Source organism: Dryobates pubescens, chromosome 4, assembly GCF_014839835.1.
Source record: "Dryobates pubescens isolate bDryPub1 chromosome 4, bDryPub1.pri, whole genome shotgun sequence".
NCBI classification, from domain to species: domain Eukaryota; kingdom Metazoa; phylum Chordata; class Aves; order Piciformes; family Picidae; genus Dryobates; species Dryobates pubescens.
This window is the reverse complement of record NC_071615.1, coordinates 2,703,613-2,722,849: the sequence shown is the minus strand read 5'-3', so window position 1 is coordinate 2,722,849 and position 19,237 is coordinate 2,703,613. Positions and strand designations below refer to the sequence as shown.

The following is a 19,237-nucleotide window of genomic DNA, read 5'->3' as shown; positions in this document are numbered from 1 at the left end:
CCAGCAGTCTGGAGAGACTTAGTGGTCACACCTGGAGCGCCCAGATGCACACACAACCCAGGAAACTGACACATTAGCACTGAGCTAAAGCACCAGTAAATCTGGTTTTGCTGCTTCTTCCTCCTAGGGCACAGGGGTTTGTTAAGCTACAGCTCATCCCCTCTTCTGCAGCTTAAGGAAATTCCCTGGAAATGTATTTGCTGCTTCTTAAAGGACAATTATTTTATTGGGTAGAACCTGGCTTCACAGCAGCTTTACTACACCACAGTTTAAGGGAGTAAGTTCCAAGTTCTTCCAGCGCAAGGAGGATGCAGGACTGTGTGTCCTGCTTGCTGCTACTTCTGGCCAGCCTCTTCCTTCCCCTCATCTGCCTCCCACGTGGCTGTCCTGTATTTTGCCCAGGGGTGCGGGGTCTCCTCTCCTGCCATGAATTTCAGCCACCGATAGTAGTAGCCCCGGAAGCCATCGATCCTCTCCAGGTAGGGGTTCTTTGACTTGTACTGCAAAGAAACCCAACAAGGTCCTGTTAGAAGAGAGCTTGCTTTGAGGACCAGCATGCCAGAGCTAGAAGCTGCCACTACACAAGCAGCCATCGGTGACCGTCAGCCAGCTTGGGCAAACCCAGAGGACAAAGCCTTGGGCAGAGAGCTACGTTTCCCCTCTCTTGCTGGTGTGCTTCCTGCTGCCTTCATGCTCTGACCAGTTGGGGTTACTTACCCTGTCAAACTTTGGAGGGTACTGTGCTGCAAACTCCAGCTGGCGTATGATGACTTCATTGGGAGCCACCTGGTTTCTCCTCATGTCTCGCAGGATCTCGGTGAGGTAATTGTAGTTGAGCTGCTTCACAGCAGCAGCGATGAGGGTGCTGTAGATGTGTTTGTTGGGAGTCACACCAGACCTCTGGAAACAACAGAGGCTGTGAGTTAAATGTTTGTCTGCCAACTAGCTCAGGACCCCTACAGGAAAAGGCACACAGGCATTTCTCCCCCAAGAAAGCCCAGTGCATCCTGGGCTGCATCAAAGGAGGGACTGAAGGGAGGGTAAGACCCCACCTGCAGTGCTGTGTCCAGCTCTGGGGCCTCCAATATAAGACAGGCATGGATCTGTTGGAGCAGATCCAGAGGAGGATGTCAAAACAGAGGGCTGAAAAAACAGAGGGCTGAAGCACCTCTGCTGTGAGGACAGTCTTGAGAGCTGGGGTTGTTCAGCCTGGACAAAAGAAGGCTCCAGGTGAGACCTTCTTGTGGCCTTCTGGTACTTGAAGGAGGCAGTACTCTATCAGGGAGTGCAGTAACAGGACAGGGGGGAACAGTATCAAATTACCAGGGGATAGATTTAGATTAGATATAAGGAAGAAGTTCTTCACTGTGCAAATGCTGAGGCACTGGAACAGGTTGCTCAGAGAGGTTTTGGATGTCCCATCCCTGAAAATATCCAAGATCAGGCCGGGTGGGGCTTTGAGCAACCTGGTCCAGTGGAAGGTGTCCCTGCTCATGGCATGGTGGTCAGAACTAGCTGATCTTTAAGGATCCTTCCAAACCCATCCATGATTCTGTGATAAGGATAAAGTTCTCACTCCCAAACTTGTGTAGCAGCTTGCTGTCCCATCACAGGTGTAGGACAGACCACAGCTGCTACTCTAGAGGTGCCTATTTTGGGAGTGAGAACCCTACTGCTCACCTGCTCAGCAAGTCTTTTTAGAAGCATTAATACTTCCCTTTGCCTCTTCTTGCAGCTCAAACCCCACACAGCAGAGGTTTTTTTGATTACCTTCAAATCTGAGAGCAATTGCAGCCCATCCTTCTCTTGGTGGCAGGCAATGGCCAAGTTGCAAAAGGTGTGGAGGTTGGGAGACAGTCCCTTCTTCACTAAAGCTGGTAACATGCTCTGCAAGACACAAGTTTCTACTGTGGGTACAGAAGCAGGTCTCACAGTGAAACACAGCTAACTCAGGAGGCCTCCTGAGACAAGGAGGTGGTGAAAGGGCTGGGACTGAGTTTTTCCTCACCTTTGCTCCTTCCAGATCTCCCTGTTTACTTTTCTTCCTTATTAAAGTATTATAGAAGGTAACATCTACTTTCACTTTATGCTTATCTAAGCTTGCCAGCAAATAGGACTCTGAAGGGCTTTGGGGTTCCACCAGTTCAGCCAGCAATGTAAATGTTTTAATGTTGGGTTCTGCATTGTCCTCTTTCATTTTATTCAAGAAGCCTTCCACATCCCCCATCACAGCCAGTCGATGGGCTGGGGTGGCCACTGTCCCCAGGGACACCACCTCTGCACTGGGTCTCCTGGAATCCAGCAAGTTGGGCAGCTTGCAGAAGGGCAGCTTCTGGCTTAGGTCTGCTTGTGCCTGCTCCACCTCGTTCTGGCCTTTTGTCACCAACACTTCGGTCCTGCTGCCAGCTGTGCTGGGGCAGTCCAGGGCAGCTGGTTCTGCTTCAGCCTGAGTCACATCTTTGGTTTGTGGGCAGATCAGTTCTTCAGGCTGCACCAGCTTCTCCTGAAAGAATTGGTTTTCCATGGCTTCCACATCCAGCTGGACAGCAGCTGCATGCTCTGCTCCTTTCCTCCTCTGACTTTTCCCCTTTTCCCTCTGCCTCACGGGTGCAAGCCTTAGCTGAGCTGGGTTCTCAGTGCTGGGGCTGAGCAGGAGCCTGGATGCCACCATGGGATCCCCTATCCCACAGTCTCTGGCAGCACGCAACAGCAGATTGTAACTGTGGCTGTTAGCCTTTATTCCAAGGGCAGTCATTTGTTTCCAGACCTGAGGAGGGGGAAGATGAACACCAAATGTGAGTGAGAATTAAGGAACAGGAAGATTCCTAGCAGCTTGTATCTGTTAACAGTATCTGCTTGCAGAGGAGTGAGTTCACAGCATGGTGAAGTGAGATGCCCCTGGACAGTGAACACCTGGAGCTAGTGCAGCTTTGTGAGATCATCCAGGGTGGTCCACCAAGGTATGAGACATCCTAATGGCAGTCTAGCTGCAGAATTACTCCTAGGAGGAGCTGAACTCTTTGTTTCACCAGCTCTCAGCAACCTGCTGCTTCCTTTGTGTTCAAGTGACACATTTCCACACAGGAGTGCTTTTCCCTTCCCCACTTAGAGCATGAGGACCAACCTGCAGGGCATACCGGAAGCCGTTTTCGCTGTCCTTGATGCAGCTCATGAGGAGGAAGCTGAAGGTCTCAGCTGTAAGCACATGGCCCTTCTGCACGATCTCCTGAAAGAGCAGAGAGGGCATGGAACTTCCCAGTCACCCACACAGCCCATCCTAGCTGGGTGTGAACCTCATACACTACTGTTGTTTCTGGGGTACAGCAACAGCAAAGCACAATATCAGCTCCCAGGGTTGTAAGCAGAATAATCACTCCAGAAGGAGAGGCCTGAAAGGCCTGCCCAGATCCCAGCTTCTCCCTCATGGGAACTGGAATGACCTTGGGTGGAGGAACAGCAATCCCAGAGAGCCATTCCCATTCTTCAGGAAAGAGCTGCTCTAAGAGCTCCAGAAGGAGTCAAGTATTAACGTGTCCTCAAAATGAACTGAGATAGATATAGCAGCTGTGAGCCCCACAAAAATTCTGTTCAAGGAGCCTTTGACACATCTGGCCAGAAGTTTAAAGCCAGCCTCTGCAGCTGCCTCCTTCTGTTCAACATCTGGTGTCTACTAAGCCAGTGGTTGTGTGACCAAGGATCAATGAAATATGATCAGATGCTGGAAAAGAAACGAAGCCTGTGAAATATGGCAACTTGCAGGAGCTTTAACCTGAGCAGATGACACTTCATTTGGGGAAAGAACTGTGTCATTACCTTCAGTACATCAAAGCACATCCTGAGATCCGAGCAGAGGGCGCAGACCTTCAGCAGTGCATGGTAGGTGATGAGGTTCAGCTCCTCATTCTTGCTCTTCAGCTGCTGGCGCAGTTTGAGGGCACTCTGCAGCCCAGAGTCCTTCCACGGGGACTCGGCGCAGGCATTGAACAGGGCTGTGTACGTGGCCTCAGTGGGAGTCAAGCCTCGTTTCTTCATCTAAGGGAAGAGAAGAATAATCTGCACCAAGGTTTCAGGGAAGGACTGTTAGACTTTCTTAACTGGATTTGAAGAGTTTCAGGCTAAGGAGGTACAAACCCTAACTCAAAGGCAGGGTAGGGACAAATTAATGTGACCAAGCGCTTGGAACAGTCTGAGCTCAGAAAACATTGCAAAGGTTTAAGAGAGGAATGAACATAAACCTACATCATTGTAGAGCCTGAAAGCCTTTTTCACGTAGCCAACTCTGCCACAGCCACCAATCAGAATTGTGTAATTGCTTTCTTCTGGCTGCACACGCTCCTCCTTCAGCATCTGCACCTCAAACAGCTCCAGAGCCTCTGCCAGCTACGGGGGAGAGGAAAATCCGTGAGGCAGGAAGAGAATCGATTACAATGCACATTAACACAGAGCTGTGGGCAGGCTGTGGTAGAAGTCCTGCAGAGCACAAGATTCCTCACAGCTTATTTTACTTCTTTCTGTAAAGACACTGAATGATGATACAGAAGGACCAGATTGCAGAGTTCACAGAATCGCACTGGGAGGGACCTTAAAGATCATCCAGTTCCACCCTCCTGCCATGGGCAGGGACACCTTTAACTAGACCAGGTTGCTCAAACCCCCTTCAGCTTGGTTTAGAACACTTCTAGGCTTGGGGTATCCACAACCTCTCTGAACAACGTAGAGCTGCATTAAAAAATCAAATAAGAGAAGAGCTGGGAGCAAACCTTATCCTCTTTGATGAGAGCCTTGCATTTTAAGAAGTACCAGTATGGTGTGTTCTTCGGTCCGCGTCGAGGTTTTCTTTCCGGTTCTTCCTCTCCATCTTCATGAAGCTTTAAATTATGGAAGCGTGAAGTGGTTTTGCGATAATATTTTCTTGAGGAAAATTTATTAGACAGCGTCCCGAACTCCACGCCTTCGTCATCATCCTCCTCCTCCTCCTCCGCCCCAACAGCTCCAGCGCAGCTGCCAGCATCGCTCTCTCTCGGGTCTCCACCAGGCAGCTTGCAGGACACCTGCGAGGATCGGAACGGCCTCCAGCCCGGCAGCGGCCCCTGACCTGAGGCCCAGAGCAGGCTCGGGGCCTTCCTGGGCTGCACAAGACACGCCCAGCGGCACCGCAGAGCGATCGGCCCGAGGACTCGCATGGATCTCATGACCTGCTCTTGGCCACCGGCAGACGGCTGCGGAGAGGAAACCACCCCCAGGCCTGCACCGGCCCCGCTCCCTTCACCGCAGGCGCGGCGCAGGCGCGGGCGGAAGGGGCGGCACCAGCGCGGCCCCGCCTGCTCTGATTGGTGGGGCTGCGCGCGCGGCCCGCTGGGCGTCGGGGTGAGGGGTGACTCCCGGCATTCCGCGGGCGGGCGGCGCGGGGCGGCGAGGAGCTGCCGCCGCCGCCTCCCCTCACCTCAGGCACTGCCGGCACGGAGCGGAGCGGGCCGGGCCGGGCCAGCCCGGGCCCGGCCGCCCGCTGCCCCCCCCCCCTCCCTCCACCATTCCCCCCCTTCCGTCCCGCCTTCGCCGCCCCCCAGCCGCCACCATGCAGGAGCTCATCGCCAGCGTGGACCACATCAAGTTCGACCTGGAACAAGCTGTGGAGCAGCAGCTGGGGGCGCAGCCGTTGCCCTTCCCTGGCATGGACAGTGCGTGCAGGCAGCGAGCGCGGCGCGGCCCCCTCCTCCCCGGGGTGTTCGGGGCCGGCCCTTGGCCTTTGGCCTAGGGGCCACCCCTGACCCCCGGCCCGGGCTTGACTGAAGTGGCTGGGATGGAGGGAGGGTGGCTGGGATGGAGGGAGGTTTGCGGTGATCTGAGTGCTTTGCTCAGGTCTAATCCTTAGATCCACCTAGCTTCTGCTTTCCTTGTGAGGTTTCCCTCTGAATCCGAATGTTTTTCTTCCCTACTTAGTAAAGGTTGTAGTTAGTATCCAGCCAGGTGGAAAAAGAAAGCTGAGACACTGTCGTGCATAAACATCACTTTACGACGTTGTACTCTGCTGTGGTGAGACCCCACCTGCACTGCTGTGTCCAGTCCTGAAGTCCTCAGCACAGGAAAGACATGGATTGGTTGGAGCAGGTCCAGAGGAGGCCACAAAAGTGGTCTGAGGGCTGGTGCCCCTCTGCTGTGAGCGCAGGCTGAGAGAGTTGGGCTTGTTCAGCCTGGAGAAGGTTCCAGGGAGACCTATTGGTGGCCTTTCAGTCCTTAAAGGAGCAGATAGGAAAGCTGGGGACAGATTTTTAGTGAGGTCCCTTGTGACAGGACAATGGGTGATTGTTTTAGACTGAAAGAAGGAGATTCAGAGTAGAAAGAAGGAAGACATTTTTACCTTGAGAGTGGTGAAACACTGGCCTAGGATGCCCAGAAAGGTGTTAGGTGCCCTGTCCCTGAAAACCCTCCAGGTCAGGATGGATGGATTTCTGAGCAACCTGCTCTGGTTGAAGATCTCACTGCAAGGAGGTTGAACTAGCTGACCTTTAAAGTTTCTTTACAACATAAAACATTCTAATTTTTTTTCATTCCCTTTTGATAGATGAGACATTTTGATTGTGGGGAGACTTCAGATTTATCCATGCCCTGGTATCTAAACCTTTTCCCCCAGCCTAATAATCTGACACAGGTAGTCTTAGGAGACTCCTAATTTGCTGACATTTTCTGGCCTACTGAACTTTTGCCTTAACTCCTCAAATATTGTGGTTCCTGTTGGTCAAGGATCAGCAAGGGACAGCACCCTAATGGTTGTTGCAGTGTGTTCTGGTCAAAAAATGTCAGTCTGTTGCTGCCAGGGCTGTGAATAAAGGGTTCACTGGCATGACTGACTTAACCACAAAGGAAAACTCAGTCAGCAAAACCTAAACACCTGAAAAGCAAAACAAGCCCCACCAAACCACTCTTAAGATTCAGCTGGACACTTACTGAGCCAACTTGTCTAGACTGTGCTTTTTGTCTTGACAGGTTGGACCAGATGATCCTAAAGATCCAATCTGGTGCTTCATGATTCTAAACCTCTGCAAGTTCCCTGTGGTGATCCCCAAGAAGCATGCAGATAGTTGTGAGGGCCAGGCTGGAGTGAGCAGCTTTGCAGGGACTGGAAATTCCTTTCCTTACGATGCTGAGGGCCAGGTTGTCTTTCTGGGGCAGGAAATGCTTTTAAAGTTGCCATGAGGCTTTGTTGAGATGAGTTCTGTGTCTGTTCTCTCCACAGAATCGGGTGCAGCTGTTTGTGAATTCTTCCTAAAGGCGGCCTGTGGTAAAGGCAAGTCATGATCCCAGTACAGTTATGGGGTGCAGGGGGCAAGGGAGACTTTCCAGTCCCTTCTGCAGGTTTTGTGAAGTGGAGGGGAATAACCTAGATAGAGGTTAAAACTGAAGGAGTACAGAATGGTAGGGACCTCTGGAGATCACTTAGTCTGACTCCCCTGCCAGAGCAGGTTTGCCTCGGTGTTGGATCCCAGGCACAAATCCAGGCTGGGCAGTGACTGGCTGGAAAGCAGCTCTGAGGAGAGGGACTTGGGGGTGCTGGGGGAGGAGAAGCTCAACAGGAGCTCTCAGTGAGCACTTGCAGCCCAGAAAGCCAATCAGATCCTGGGCTGCAGCAAGAGAAGTGTGGCCAGCAGGGCAAGAGAGGTGATTCTCCCCCTCTGCTCAGTTCTGGGGAGACCCCACCTGGAGTACTGCCTCCAGTTCTGGAGCCCCTAGTACAAGAGGGATATGGACATGCTGGAAGGTGTCCAGAGAAGGGCCACAAGGATGATCAGAGGGCTGGAGCACCTCTCCTATGAGGACAGACTGAAGGAGTTGGGGCTGTTCAGTGTGGAGAAGAGAAGGCTCCGAGAAGACCTAATTGTGGCCTTCCAGTATCTGAAGGGGGCTCCAAGAAGGCTGTGGAGGGACTTCTCAGGATATCAGGTGGTGATAGGACTAAGGGGAATGGAATGAAGCTGGAGGTGGGGAGATTCAGGCTGGAGGTGAGGAGGAAGTTCTTCCCCATGAGAGTGGTGAAGCCCTGGAATGGGTTGTCCAGGGACGTGGTTGAGGCCCCATCCCTGGAGGTGTTTAAGCCCAGGCTGATTGAGGCTCTGGCCAGCCTGACCTAGTGTGGGGTGTCCCTGCCCATGGCAGGGGTGTTGGAACTAGATGATCCTTGTGGTGCTTTCCAACCCTGACTGATACTATGATACTATGTTGGAATACCTGCAGCAGCTGTGGAGTAGTGGTAGGGTTTTTAACAAGTTAGAATCAACCAGGTTGGAAAAGACCTCAGAGACCATCAAGTCCAACCTGTTACCTAGTACCTAACACCTCCTGACAACTAAACCATGGCTTCAAGTGCCATGTCCAGTCCCCTCCTGACCACCTCCAGGGGTGGTGACTCCACCACCTCCCTGGGCAGCACATTCCAATGGCAAATTACTCTGTCTGGGAAGAACTTTCTCCTCACCTCAAGCCTAAACCTCCCCTGGCACAGCTTGAGGCTGTGTCCCCTTGTTCTGGTGCTGGTTGCCTGGGAGAAGTTAGGAGATGGATAAGCAAAGCTGCTGGTAAAGAAAGGCTTGGACTTAACCACAGACAGCATGCTGTGGTTGTACCTGTGCTAGCTGCTGTGCTTCGTGGTTGCCTGCCACGCTTAAGAGCTGGAGAGCATCTTGCTTAGCTCGTGAGAGGCCAGCACAAGGCTTGTGTGGAACTCCCTGTTTTAACTTAAAGTGCTGACTTCTGAACCCTCTCTTGCCAGAGGGGAATGAAATGCAGCTATGATAGCCTGTGCCACACTTTGTTTTGACTGTTCTTTTCCTTCCCTTCTCCTTGCTCCATCCTTTCCCCAGGGGGCATGTGCCCGTTCCGACACATCAGCGGGGAAAAGACAGTTGTTTGCAAACATTGGCTACGAGGACTGTGCAAAAAGGGTGACCAGTGCGAGTTTCTGCATGAGTATGACATGACCAAGATGCCTGAGTGTTACTTCTACTCTAAATTTGGTAAGGGGCATTGTAGCTCCTACTTGGCATTCCATGCTGGTTGGTGTGAGAGCCTGAAGAGGATCGTGGTGCCTCCCTCTCGTCTTGTCTTCAGAGCTTTACAGTTCCTCTGTGTCTGATGATATAGGTTGTAGGTTTTTCAGATCTGCTTAATCCTTTGCCATATTATTCCCTTCCCCCCACTCCAAATTTGTGATTTACTGTAGATATCTCCTCTCTCAGGAGCTCGTCCCTTGGGGGAAGAGGGGGGAAGTTCCAAGTTTTTGCCTGGGTTTTATGCCTTGTGTTCTGTTTCGGGTATGAGACGAGCAGGCTGAGCAGCTCGGCCTTTGCATGACTCTTATTTTTGGGGAGTTGATGAGCAGCAGAGGGCATGGGAGTGCAAAACTTTTATGCACTTGCTTTCCAGCTCTGGAGATCTGGACATAATGAGGCAACTTGCTGTCAGAAACTTACAGTCTTGTAGGTTTCCTTGGATGGAGGTTAGTGCGCAATTTGTAGTTTCTCCACACTCGTGGTGCACTAAATGTTTGGTTTTTTGTTATCATGACTGCTCTATCAAATTCAGTTTCCTCATTGTTTTTTAAAAAGCATAAAAGTATCCAGCCTGGTAGACCTTTACTTGCTGTGGTGAGCCCTCAGTTCTTCATCTAGGTTAAGGCAGGCAGCCTTACAAATGTTGGTAACAGTTTTGTGGGAGCTGCATCACCCAGGTAATGTTTTTTGAGGGCCACTGGATCTGGAGCCTGCACCGTTGACTAAGCAGTGTGTTTGCCTTTGGTACAGGGGAATGCAGTAACAAAGAATGTCCATTCTTGCACATTGACCCGGAGTCTAAGATCAAAGACTGTCCCTGGTATGACAGAGGCTTCTGTAAACATGGTATGTATGGCACACAGCTGCTGCTTCTGTGGCTCTGAGGCGAGGGTAGGGTGGTGGTGCTCGTTTCTGCCTGCTCTGCTTGCGTGTGGGTCTGTTGAAGGGGCATTAAATTAGCCACACCCTTGAAGAGAACTCTCAACATTGCTCAGCATAAGCTTACTTAGCAGAATTCAGGCTGTACTGAAGTGCTGGAAGGTGTCTGTGTGGAAGGTGAACTACTGAGCTCTGTGTTGCAGGTCCCCTCTGCAGACACCGACACACCCGAAGAGTCATTTGTGTGAATTACCTGGTTGGGTTCTGTCCAGAGGGGCCCACCTGTAAATTCATGCAGTAAGTATTGCTTCCAGGCTTCTCCATTTTCCCTTGCCATATAAGCAGGGCTGCTCCAGTGCTTCCCAATGGCTTTGGAGGTTTGGCCAAGGTTTAGTTTGTTGCACTGATTTTAGGATATGGGGCAGAGCCTCCTCGGGAGTCAGCAGTGAGGCTCCAGAGTGGTGATCAGGTGTCATCAGTGCAGGGGGATCACATGGGTTTGTGCTCCAGAAGACCTCCCAGCTAGAGGGCTGTACCACATACTGGTATATACTGGACTGTCATTTTCCTATACATAATTGCTGAGGTCAGAATGCAAAGAGAAGTGAGGAGGAGGAGAGGAGAGGGCAGTGATTTATTTCCCGGGAGCCAAATTTAATTGGCTGAGTGTTTGTTTTGGTGTTTGGAATGACTTGACTGAGCTGATGGTGAAATGTGGCATATAATTTGAGAATCCATTTTCTTGTTTCCATCCAAACCAGCCCTCGGTTTGAACTGCCAATGGGAACCACAGAGCAACCACCACTGCCTCAACCGACACAAACACAGCAAAAGGTACACCGCTCCCCTGCCTCCCCTGCACGCCTGCCCTCACAGCATTTCCCACAGTGCTTTAAAACAGGGCTTGGCCTGGTGGTCAGGACTGGAGACCTGGCCTCTTGCATCTGGCTTACTGGGAAGCCTTGGAGAAACACTGATAGAGGAAAAACCTTTCTGCTTGTACAAGGGGCTGTGATAGTCTTGTAATTAAGAACTTGGAGATAAATCCAAGTAAACCACAAACTGTCCCTTCCCTTTTCTTATCCCAGCCCTCTAACATCTGCCATCTGATCACAACAAACTGCTGCTGCCTCCCTCCTGGGACTCTGGTGGTGTGCTTTGATCTGTTTCTCCTCTCTCTTTGGTTAATCTCATCAGTCCTCCAGCCCAGAGGCCAGCAGTGGTTACTCTGCTGCTCGGGGACACTGCCTGGAAGGGAGGGTGCTATGCAAGAATTAAGCAGTGAGCAGCCCAGAGCCATTATAGCAATGAAAACCTTACAGTTGCTTCAACTTTACATGGACATCTAGTCACAGAACACTCCCACATTATACAGAAGCACATCATATGTGGTTGTACAGCAATCTGCCAGGTTTTGCAATGTATGTGACACCTCTCAGTGATATTTTAGTGGCCTAAACCTACTCTCTAAATCTGCTTTCCAGAGAAAAGCAGAATTGCTGGGCTTTGCAAGCCTCAGTGCTTGAGTTCTCTCTGATGCTCCAGCTGGCAGGGCACCCACACACAGATCTGGAGGGAAAAAATGGATCATTTGCTGTATGGGGTCCTTTTCCCTCCTTTACACAATAACAACCACAAAGGTCTTTATCCTTGATGCACTCAAGTCAGAACTCTTCTCTCACCCCACAGAGGACACCCCAAGTCATCGGAGTCATGCAGTCTCAGAATAACAACACTGGGAACAGAGGACCCCGGCCGTTGGAGCAGGTCACCTGCTACAAGGTAACTGAGAGGGGAGGGATGAGGAGGCAAAGGAAAGCTCTGGGTGATTGCTTTGCCCACTCATGGAATGGCTCTGACACTCCAGGACACTTTGTCTGCTAACGAACAGGAAGCCCTCCTGCAGTGGCAGTTAAAGGAGACTGCCGAACTGGATGTGTCAAAAGAAGGGTTGACATCAGTGTTGTCTCAGGAGTCAATTTGCTTACACTTGCTGGCTGAAGAAAGATTTTTCTTCTCCCCTGTTGGCTGGGAGGTCCTTGTGAATGACAGAAATCAGATAGGCAAAGACTGTTCAGTATTTAAGCTGCCAGTGCACCCCGTTGCTGTCAGACCCAGGAGTGAGCTCTTCCCCTTGGTTGCTCCTGGAGGAACTTTTACCACAATTGACTTCCACCTCTGTTTATTTTTCTTCAAAAGCCCCAACCACTACCAAAAGGCAAAGGATCATCCTCTCCACTCAGCTTTCACAGCTGTGTTGTTGCTCATGCCAACACCTGTGCCTGGGGTGCTTGTCTGGGTAAAAGTCACTGTGCTTGGGCAGGGGTCTGGAGTAGCTGGATCCATTGCACTGAAAAGCTTTAATAGCTGCTTATTGGTTTACCTGGGAGTAAATTGTGGATCTGGAGGATCCTCTTGCACCAGATCCTGGCATTTCTGTCTGGGATTGAATAGCCTCAAAGTGCAAAGTCACAAGCCTTTTGTCCAGATGCACATTTCCCTAATTCAGTCAATCAGTAGGGTCCCCATGGGTCTCTGATGGAGACACCAGATGGAGCAGTCTTGGAAGCCTCACATGCTGAAGTTCTCCTTGGGTGTCACAGCCCTTTGTGGCTCACAGTGATGCCCTGGATGCTTTCTCCTTTGTAGTGTCAACAGCAACGTGGCATCAGGTTGCTCTCAGCAGAGAAGCAGCTTTTGCTCCAAGGAGTGGCAGTACCCTTAAATCATGTCTCTTGTGACACTGTTTCATTTCACCTGCTAAATGCTGCATCTTCCATAGGCAGAGAAGCTTCTAAACTTGGAAAGGTTTCTGTCTGCCTTTAAGGCAGCTAGAGGTAAAGCCATAACTGTGTAATAATTCCCCTCTCTCTTTCTCTTTCAGTGTGGTGAAAAAGGTCATTATGCCAACAGATGCACCAAAGGACATCTGGCCTTTCTCAGTGGACAGTGAAAAGAGCAGGAAGAAGAGTGCAGGGGAGCTGTTAACACTGAGAAAAGGTTTCTGCCTAGCACTATGTCTTGAACTATTAATCAGGTTGTTTTTTAATGCCATTACTGAAAGAACTGTTCTGAGGCTGGCTGCTGCTAAGCAACATTTTTGTAATTGTCCACAACTGGGTTGTTGGTTTGTTTGTTTGGTTTGGTTTGGTTTTCTTTTTATGTTTTAACCTTTTAAAAGTGGATTTTGGCCTCTGCCTGTTCTCCTTGAGCCCTGCTGAAAGGCAGAGCCGAAGGGCAGTAGGTACTCAGCCCCCTGCCGGTGCAACACATCTTAACTCCAGTGTCTCTTTAAAGTGTTTCCCTTCTGCCACTTCTCTTTGGAGAACCTGCAATGTTCCAGCCTCTCCCTGTGGAAGCAGGAAGACTGACTGGGAAAACTAATACTCGAATTGCCTTCCCTTCAGTGAGGAAGCAGAGATCCTGCTCTCCTCTAGCTCTTTAAAAAAGCAAAGCCGTGTTCCCAGCTCCAGCCTGCTGCAGTTGGTGAGCTGCTGGGTGACTTAATGCATCCTCTGTGTCAGGCTGCAAAACCACTCATGCCCACTTTGTTTTCTGTGCTTCTTGCTATACTGGAGGTGAGAAATCAAATCTGGGTGAGAGCTGATGGAGGGGAGACCAATTTGGCGTTGCTGTGGTTAGCCAAGCGCTGCGGAGCGCTGGCTGTGGGAAAGCTGCCTCTGTGCAAGAAGCAAAGAGGAAAAGGAACGTGGCTGGAAGAGCAGGAATAGGAGAGCTTTGTCTCAGCCCCTTGTCATCCAGCTCACACTGAGCAGGCATTCCCACAGCCTAGAGGAGGCCAGGAAGTGGAGAGGTGCATTCTTAGGGAGCACTGCTTTTAAAAGCGGTAGAGGCCTCTGCCGAGAGCAGTTTTTGGCAAGCCAAACCCCATCCGTTTTTTTTGGGAGACTCTTTCAAAAGGCCCAGTGGTAAAATGTGAATTAGAAAGAAAAAAAGAGGGAGGAAAAAAAAAAAAAGAGGCACCTACAAGATGAGCCTTACTGATTCTAACCCATCACTCATTCGCTGACTGCCTTTAGACTTTGTTTTTATTGAAATGTACCCGTGGAAAAAGCTGGCTGTGAATTGGGTTTGGGTTTGGGGTTTTTTTTCCTTCTTCTTCTTCTTTTTTTTTAAACAAGGTAATGTGAGTGGATTAAGAGCAGTGACCAGAGCCTGTGTTGGTCTGAATGATGTGGTTATTTCACCTATGGAGAGTTGGGAGTCAGTTCGAAATAGATGTTTGAAAGTCTTAAGTGAGTGCGGTGTGATAGACCATCAGACAAGACTCGCAACGTGCTGTGCCTCCAGAGACACAACAAACCATGAGGTGTGTTCTCTGTGTGTAGCTAGACACCTGGAAAGGAAACTAAGCCACTCCAGAGCCTGGCTGCCTTCCCTGCCTCGTTGAGGATTTCATGGTCTCTGCTGCCTGAGCAGGTGTTCTAGAACTGAAAGCCTTCCCCTTACCACTGAAGTTCCTGAGAGATTCTTTTTATCCCTTAACAAGTGGTTTTCACTCTCAGAAAACACTGGAGGTTGTATCTGCAATACCCAGCTGTGGTTAGAGTCAGCAGGCACTATGGGCTGTGTGAGGTGTCCAGCATCAGCTGGTGCCAAAGGAGTGCCTTTGTGCTGCTGTTCTCCACAGTGTCTCCTGTTAAACCTCTCCCAGTGTCTCCTGTTAAACCTCCTCTTTGAGTTCAGGAGCTAAGTTTTCCTGCAGTTTGATTTCATGAAGCTTTGTTACATTAAAGGTCTTGTAATTTTTATACCCCTTCAGAACCACCTTCCAGCTTCTTGTAGCAATGGAAGCAGGTGGAGTTCTGATAGAAAGCTTGGGCTGTCAGGTAGGAAGCATTAGCTTCCTGAATGACAGACTGGGAGTTGTGGATCTTCTTAAAGCTAAACTGGTCTCATCTCAGATGGAAACTGCCCAAATACCCCCAGTCCCTGAGTAAGAATCAGAAACACGTGGTCCCACAAACATGCCACCTGAAGCTCAGGTCACAAACTGGTTTAGGTTGGAAAGGGCCATTAAGAAAGGGTTGGAAAGGGTCATGTAAGCAAGCACATCTTCCAGGACAGCAGGTTGCTCAGAGCCCCATCCAACTAGCCCTGGAATGTTTCCAGGCATGGGCTTCTACCACCTCTCTGGGCAATCTGGTTGCATTCTTCTTTTACATCCAAATATGTCTCTTCAGCAGGTTGCCCAACCTGTACATAATGACCATGAAGAAGCAACCCAAAGCTTGTTACTTTTATCAAGCACTTAAGGAGGCATCAGTTGGACTCCATGATCTTTGAGGTCTCTTCCAACCTTAGTGATACTGTGACACAGTTGTTGTAGTTGCCCCAGTTCATTATGCAACCCAAGTAGCAGATGCTTTCCCAGCCACCTCTGAGCTTGCCCTAGGTGGGGTTAAGAAGACAAAGTCACTTGCACAGGACGACTGAGTCAGTTAGGAGATTGTCAGGCCAGTAAATGTAAATTGTGTCAACTTTATTATTGGTCTTAACAGTACAGATTTTTAGTCTGAATTAGAGCTTCTGTCAGGACAACTGTTTCCAGTAGCTGAGCATCCAGGAGCTGTAGCTTCACTCTGCAAAACTCCTGCCCTCAGTGGTACTTCCTGTGGCGGTCGTGCTCTGCGGCATTTCAAGAGAAGCAAGTTCATTTTACTGAAGTCACAACAAATCACAGGAAGAAACACCCCCACACTCAAAACTTTGCTCAGATGAGAATGCAGCTAACCTTTCTTTATCACCAAGAAAATACTGGTAGCCAGCTGGTAACTCAGTGAAAGCATTGAAGCTTTTACGGCCAACAGCAATCTGCTTGCCCACAGTCTGGGATCCAAGCAGCAACGGTTAGCAGAGTCTTTAACGTTGCTTCTAAAACCAGCAGCAGATTGGTTTTGCCCCAGGCACCTTCCAAGCTGCACTTATCCCCACTCAGCCATACTGCTTTTACTCACTGATGTGACTGTAGCTCCAGACATAGCTGATCACCACATAACCAGCAAGCACCATGGAGACGCCAGCGAGCCCTCCCTTCTTGACGTTGATGTATTTGTTGTAGTATCTGTCATACCCTGGGCAGGGGAAAAGTTGTCAGAGCAGCCAGGTGAGTTGGTGTGGTTTTCTGTGTCTAAAAGCAGCCTGCTTTCACAGAATTGTTTCTAATGAGGGTCTCAAGCAAGTCTGAGAGAGGGCAGCCTGTGTGTTTTAAGCAGGATGAACTCAAGTTAGTTCTACTAAACCTTAAAAGAAAAAAAAGAGGGGGGGAAGCCATTTATTGTTCACTAAACAATGTGGCTTTATAGAATCATAGAATTGTTAGGGCTGGAAGGCACCTCAGGGATCATCCAGTTCCAACTCTCCTGCCATGGGCAGGGACCCCTCACACTAGATCAGATTGCTCACAGCCACATCCAGCCTAGCCTTAACCTCCAGGGATGAGGCTTCCACCACCTCCCTGGGCAACCTGTTCCTTTCACTGAGCTCAAGCTGCTCTGGAATGATCAAATGGTTTCATACTAGTGTATATATATTCTGTAGCCACTTCCATTTGATATTAAGGACATCAGTCAAAACTTTCCCCAGTGATCCATAAAAGCCCTGGTGTCCTTTCCTACCATCTTTAGATATCAACTGCCATGTTTAGTGATTTGTCATGTCGGGAAGCCTCAAGATTCTCAGCAACTAGGTTCAGGGGTCAGGTATTTCCTCTTTATACGTGGAGACTGAAACCCAACTGCTGGCGAATAAAACCCGTGTGAGAAATAAATGTATAGAGGGGAGAACAGAACGCTACAGGAGAGAGGGCCCTGGGAAAGCAAAAATCACCTTGAAGTAGCCCCTGTAGAAGCGAATCCCCCACCCCGGCCACAGCCAACACCCACTCCGGCAGCCAAGTGCTTGAGCACTGCCCTGCGAAACTCCGTGAGGAGCAGGGATTCACACCCGCCGGGTCTCCCGGCGCAGGCGGTGGTCACAGGGCTTTTCCCGCAGGGCAGACAGCGCGGCCGCGGGCTCCCCTCGGCCCCCCTCACCTCTCCGCAGGGCCCCAACGATGCCGCCGGGTGTGAAGTCCCTCATGGCCAGCCATGTGGGCAGCTGGCCCAGCTTCACGTCCAGCAGCTTGGTGTCCTTGAGGAGAACTGCGGCGCGGAGAGAGGCAGAGCCAGGTTAGAGGGGAGGATAAGGGAGAGGGGGAGCCGCGGTCACCTTGGGAGCCCGCAGCACTCACCGGGCGTCTGCGCCATCTTGCCGCTGCTGCTCTGCGCCGCCGCGGGGGCAGGCGGGAAGGAGCGGGCCGAAGAGGCTCACGGGAGGAAGGTCAGGCCGGGCCCTGGATGTGGCGCGGGACTGCCGCCATCTTGAGCGGGTCACGCCCCAGTCCCCGCCGTACATCGCAGGGTGTTGGATGCTAGGGATGAGGAGGTGAAAACAGCTGCGGCTGTGCAAGCAGCAGAGAAAAATTTCACCAGCATCGTCATGGGCCTTCAGCAGGAGGCTTTTAGGGGCTGCTGGTGCCCTACAAATCAACCTTCTCTGGTGTGCTCCGAAGTTGCAACTCTTCAGCACTGTAGATGTGCATTCACACACAGTAGATACTGAACTGACATGGTCCTGGTTTCTTGTCATGTGAGAAAGGAGAGCTTCTCAAACCTCTTCCAGGGGTCATCTGCCCTCTCCTGCAGTCCTCTTAGGTGGCTTTGAGATGAGAGAAGAAATGTTAGACTCTTTCTCTCGGGGATTAGCTATCAGATGAATAGTCATAGAGTCATTAAGGTTGGAAAAGACCTCTACAAACATCAAGTCCAACAGCCAAGCCAACACCATGCCCACTAAACCATGTCCCAAAGTGCCCTATCTACACATTCAGGGTTTTTTTCTAACAACTCCAGGTGTATTGTGTAATGTGCTGTGTGGTCCCATTTCAGCTCCCACTCAGGACTCTTTCCCTGTGGGAATACGATGTGTTTCACTACAGCTTCTCTGGAAGGATGTCAAAGGCAAAAAGGAGAGGTCAGACATGGTGGAAGCAAACCTGCATAACAAGAGTGGTGGGAGAGGTAACATGCAGATAAGGACACCGTGTGTGGCCATGGTGGTGCTGGGCTGACAATTGGGCTTGATGATCTTAGAGGTCTTTTACAACCTTCATGGTTCAGTTCTATGATTCCATGAACTTTTGCCTTCATGCAGTAAGAAAGTCACAGAATCAGAGAATCAGCCAGGATGGCAGAGACCTCCAAGATCATCAAGTCCAACCCTATCTAATCAGCTAGACCATGACACTAAGTGCCTCGTGCAGTCTCTTCTTAAACACCTCCAGTGATGGTGACTCCACCACCTCCCTGGGCAGCACATTCCAATGGCCAATCTCTCTGTCTGGGAAGAACTTCTTTCTAAGATCAAGCCTAAATTCCCCCTGAGCAGCTTGAGACTGTGTCCTCTTGTTCTGTTGCTGGGTGCCTAGGAGAAGAGACCAACCCCCACCTGGCTAGAGCCTCCCTTCAGGTAGTTGCAGACAGCAAAAAGGTCTTCCTGAGCCTCCTCTTCTCCAGTCACCCTGCTTTATGTCTCATTCCCAAGTGTATTTTATTGCAGGATTTAGCACACACACAGAGAGGCCCCCAGAAGGCCCATCCTGGGCAGACAAGACACCTGCAGAGCTGGGGGGCGCTGGGAGGTGGATGGCTTCCAGGAGAGGACTCCAGCAGGTGTCAGCAGCGCTCAGCGGAACGCTGCTGCGGAGCTGCGCTCCATCAGCCCGACCTCTAGAGGCTCCGCTCGTATCGCTCGGCTCCGGAGAGCGGTGTCAGGTTTTGTTGTTTGTTGTGCTGCAGCTGAAAAGCAAAGTGATACAGCAGTAAACAGGGAGCCGCCGTCCGCCACTGCTGCTCTTCAGCCACGACCTCAGATTTCCCGGCTATTAAATCTCCGTCCCGCGGAGGACTGTCAGAATGGATCGGAGATGATGATGGTGACAACAAAATTAAGGGGATGCTGAAGGGGCCCCACGGAGCTCCTGCATAAACTCTCCACACCTTTTATTTCTCTTAACTCACAGAGTCTTATTGCACATGCCTTCCTTCTGTCGCTGCAGAATCCTTGCCTTGTAACCTGTAGGGTTTGTGCTATCTGGTATTGAGTTGAGGCATGGGACCTCTCTCAAGAGATGTGGTAATGAGGCTTAGTCATGGTCTACATGTCCAGCATCACCATTTAATTAAGCAGCCCTGAGGAAAGGGACCTGAGGGTGCTGGTGGATGAGAAGCTCAACATGAGCCAGCAGTGTGCAC

At 50.6% G+C, this 19,237-nt stretch overlaps 3 protein-coding genes across 3 annotated transcripts; 1 reads left to right on the top strand and 2 right to left on the bottom strand.

Moving 5' to 3' along the window:
- Positions 1-221: 221 nt before the first annotated feature.
- Positions 222-5,296, bottom strand: PTCD1 (pentatricopeptide repeat domain 1). The gene is made up of 8 exons (XM_054180305.1): positions 4,761-5,296; positions 4,240-4,380; positions 3,814-4,032; positions 3,125-3,226; positions 2,009-2,767; positions 1,771-1,887; positions 718-900; positions 222-500 (listed from the first exon to the last, which is right to left on the bottom strand). The coding sequence occupies exons 1-8, from the start codon at positions 5,190-5,192 to the stop codon at positions 336-338; spliced, it is 2,118 nt and encodes a 705-aa protein (XP_054036280.1). The 5' UTR covers positions 5,193-5,296; the 3' UTR covers positions 222-335.
- Positions 5,297-5,405: 109 nt separating this feature from the next.
- On the top strand, positions 5,406-13,878 carry CPSF4 (cleavage and polyadenylation specific factor 4). The gene is made up of 8 exons (XM_054180306.1): positions 5,406-5,678; positions 7,235-7,285; positions 8,856-9,008; positions 9,795-9,890; positions 10,127-10,220; positions 10,685-10,757; positions 11,613-11,705; positions 12,808-13,878. The coding sequence occupies exons 1-8, from the start codon at positions 5,576-5,578 to the stop codon at positions 12,874-12,876; spliced, it is 732 nt and encodes a 243-aa protein (XP_054036281.1). The 5' UTR covers positions 5,406-5,575; the 3' UTR covers positions 12,877-13,878.
- Positions 13,879-15,405: 1,527 nt separating this feature from the next.
- Positions 15,406-17,223, bottom strand: ATP5MF (ATP synthase membrane subunit f). The gene is made up of 4 exons (XM_009896856.2): positions 17,176-17,223; positions 16,979-17,086; positions 15,902-16,018; positions 15,406-15,572 (listed from the first exon to the last, which is right to left on the bottom strand). Exons 1-4 carry the CDS (start codon positions 17,189-17,191, stop codon positions 15,544-15,546), a joined length of 270 nt encoding a protein of 89 aa, XP_009895158.1. The 5' UTR covers positions 17,192-17,223; the 3' UTR covers positions 15,406-15,543.
- Positions 17,224-19,237: the final 2,014 nt, after the last annotated feature.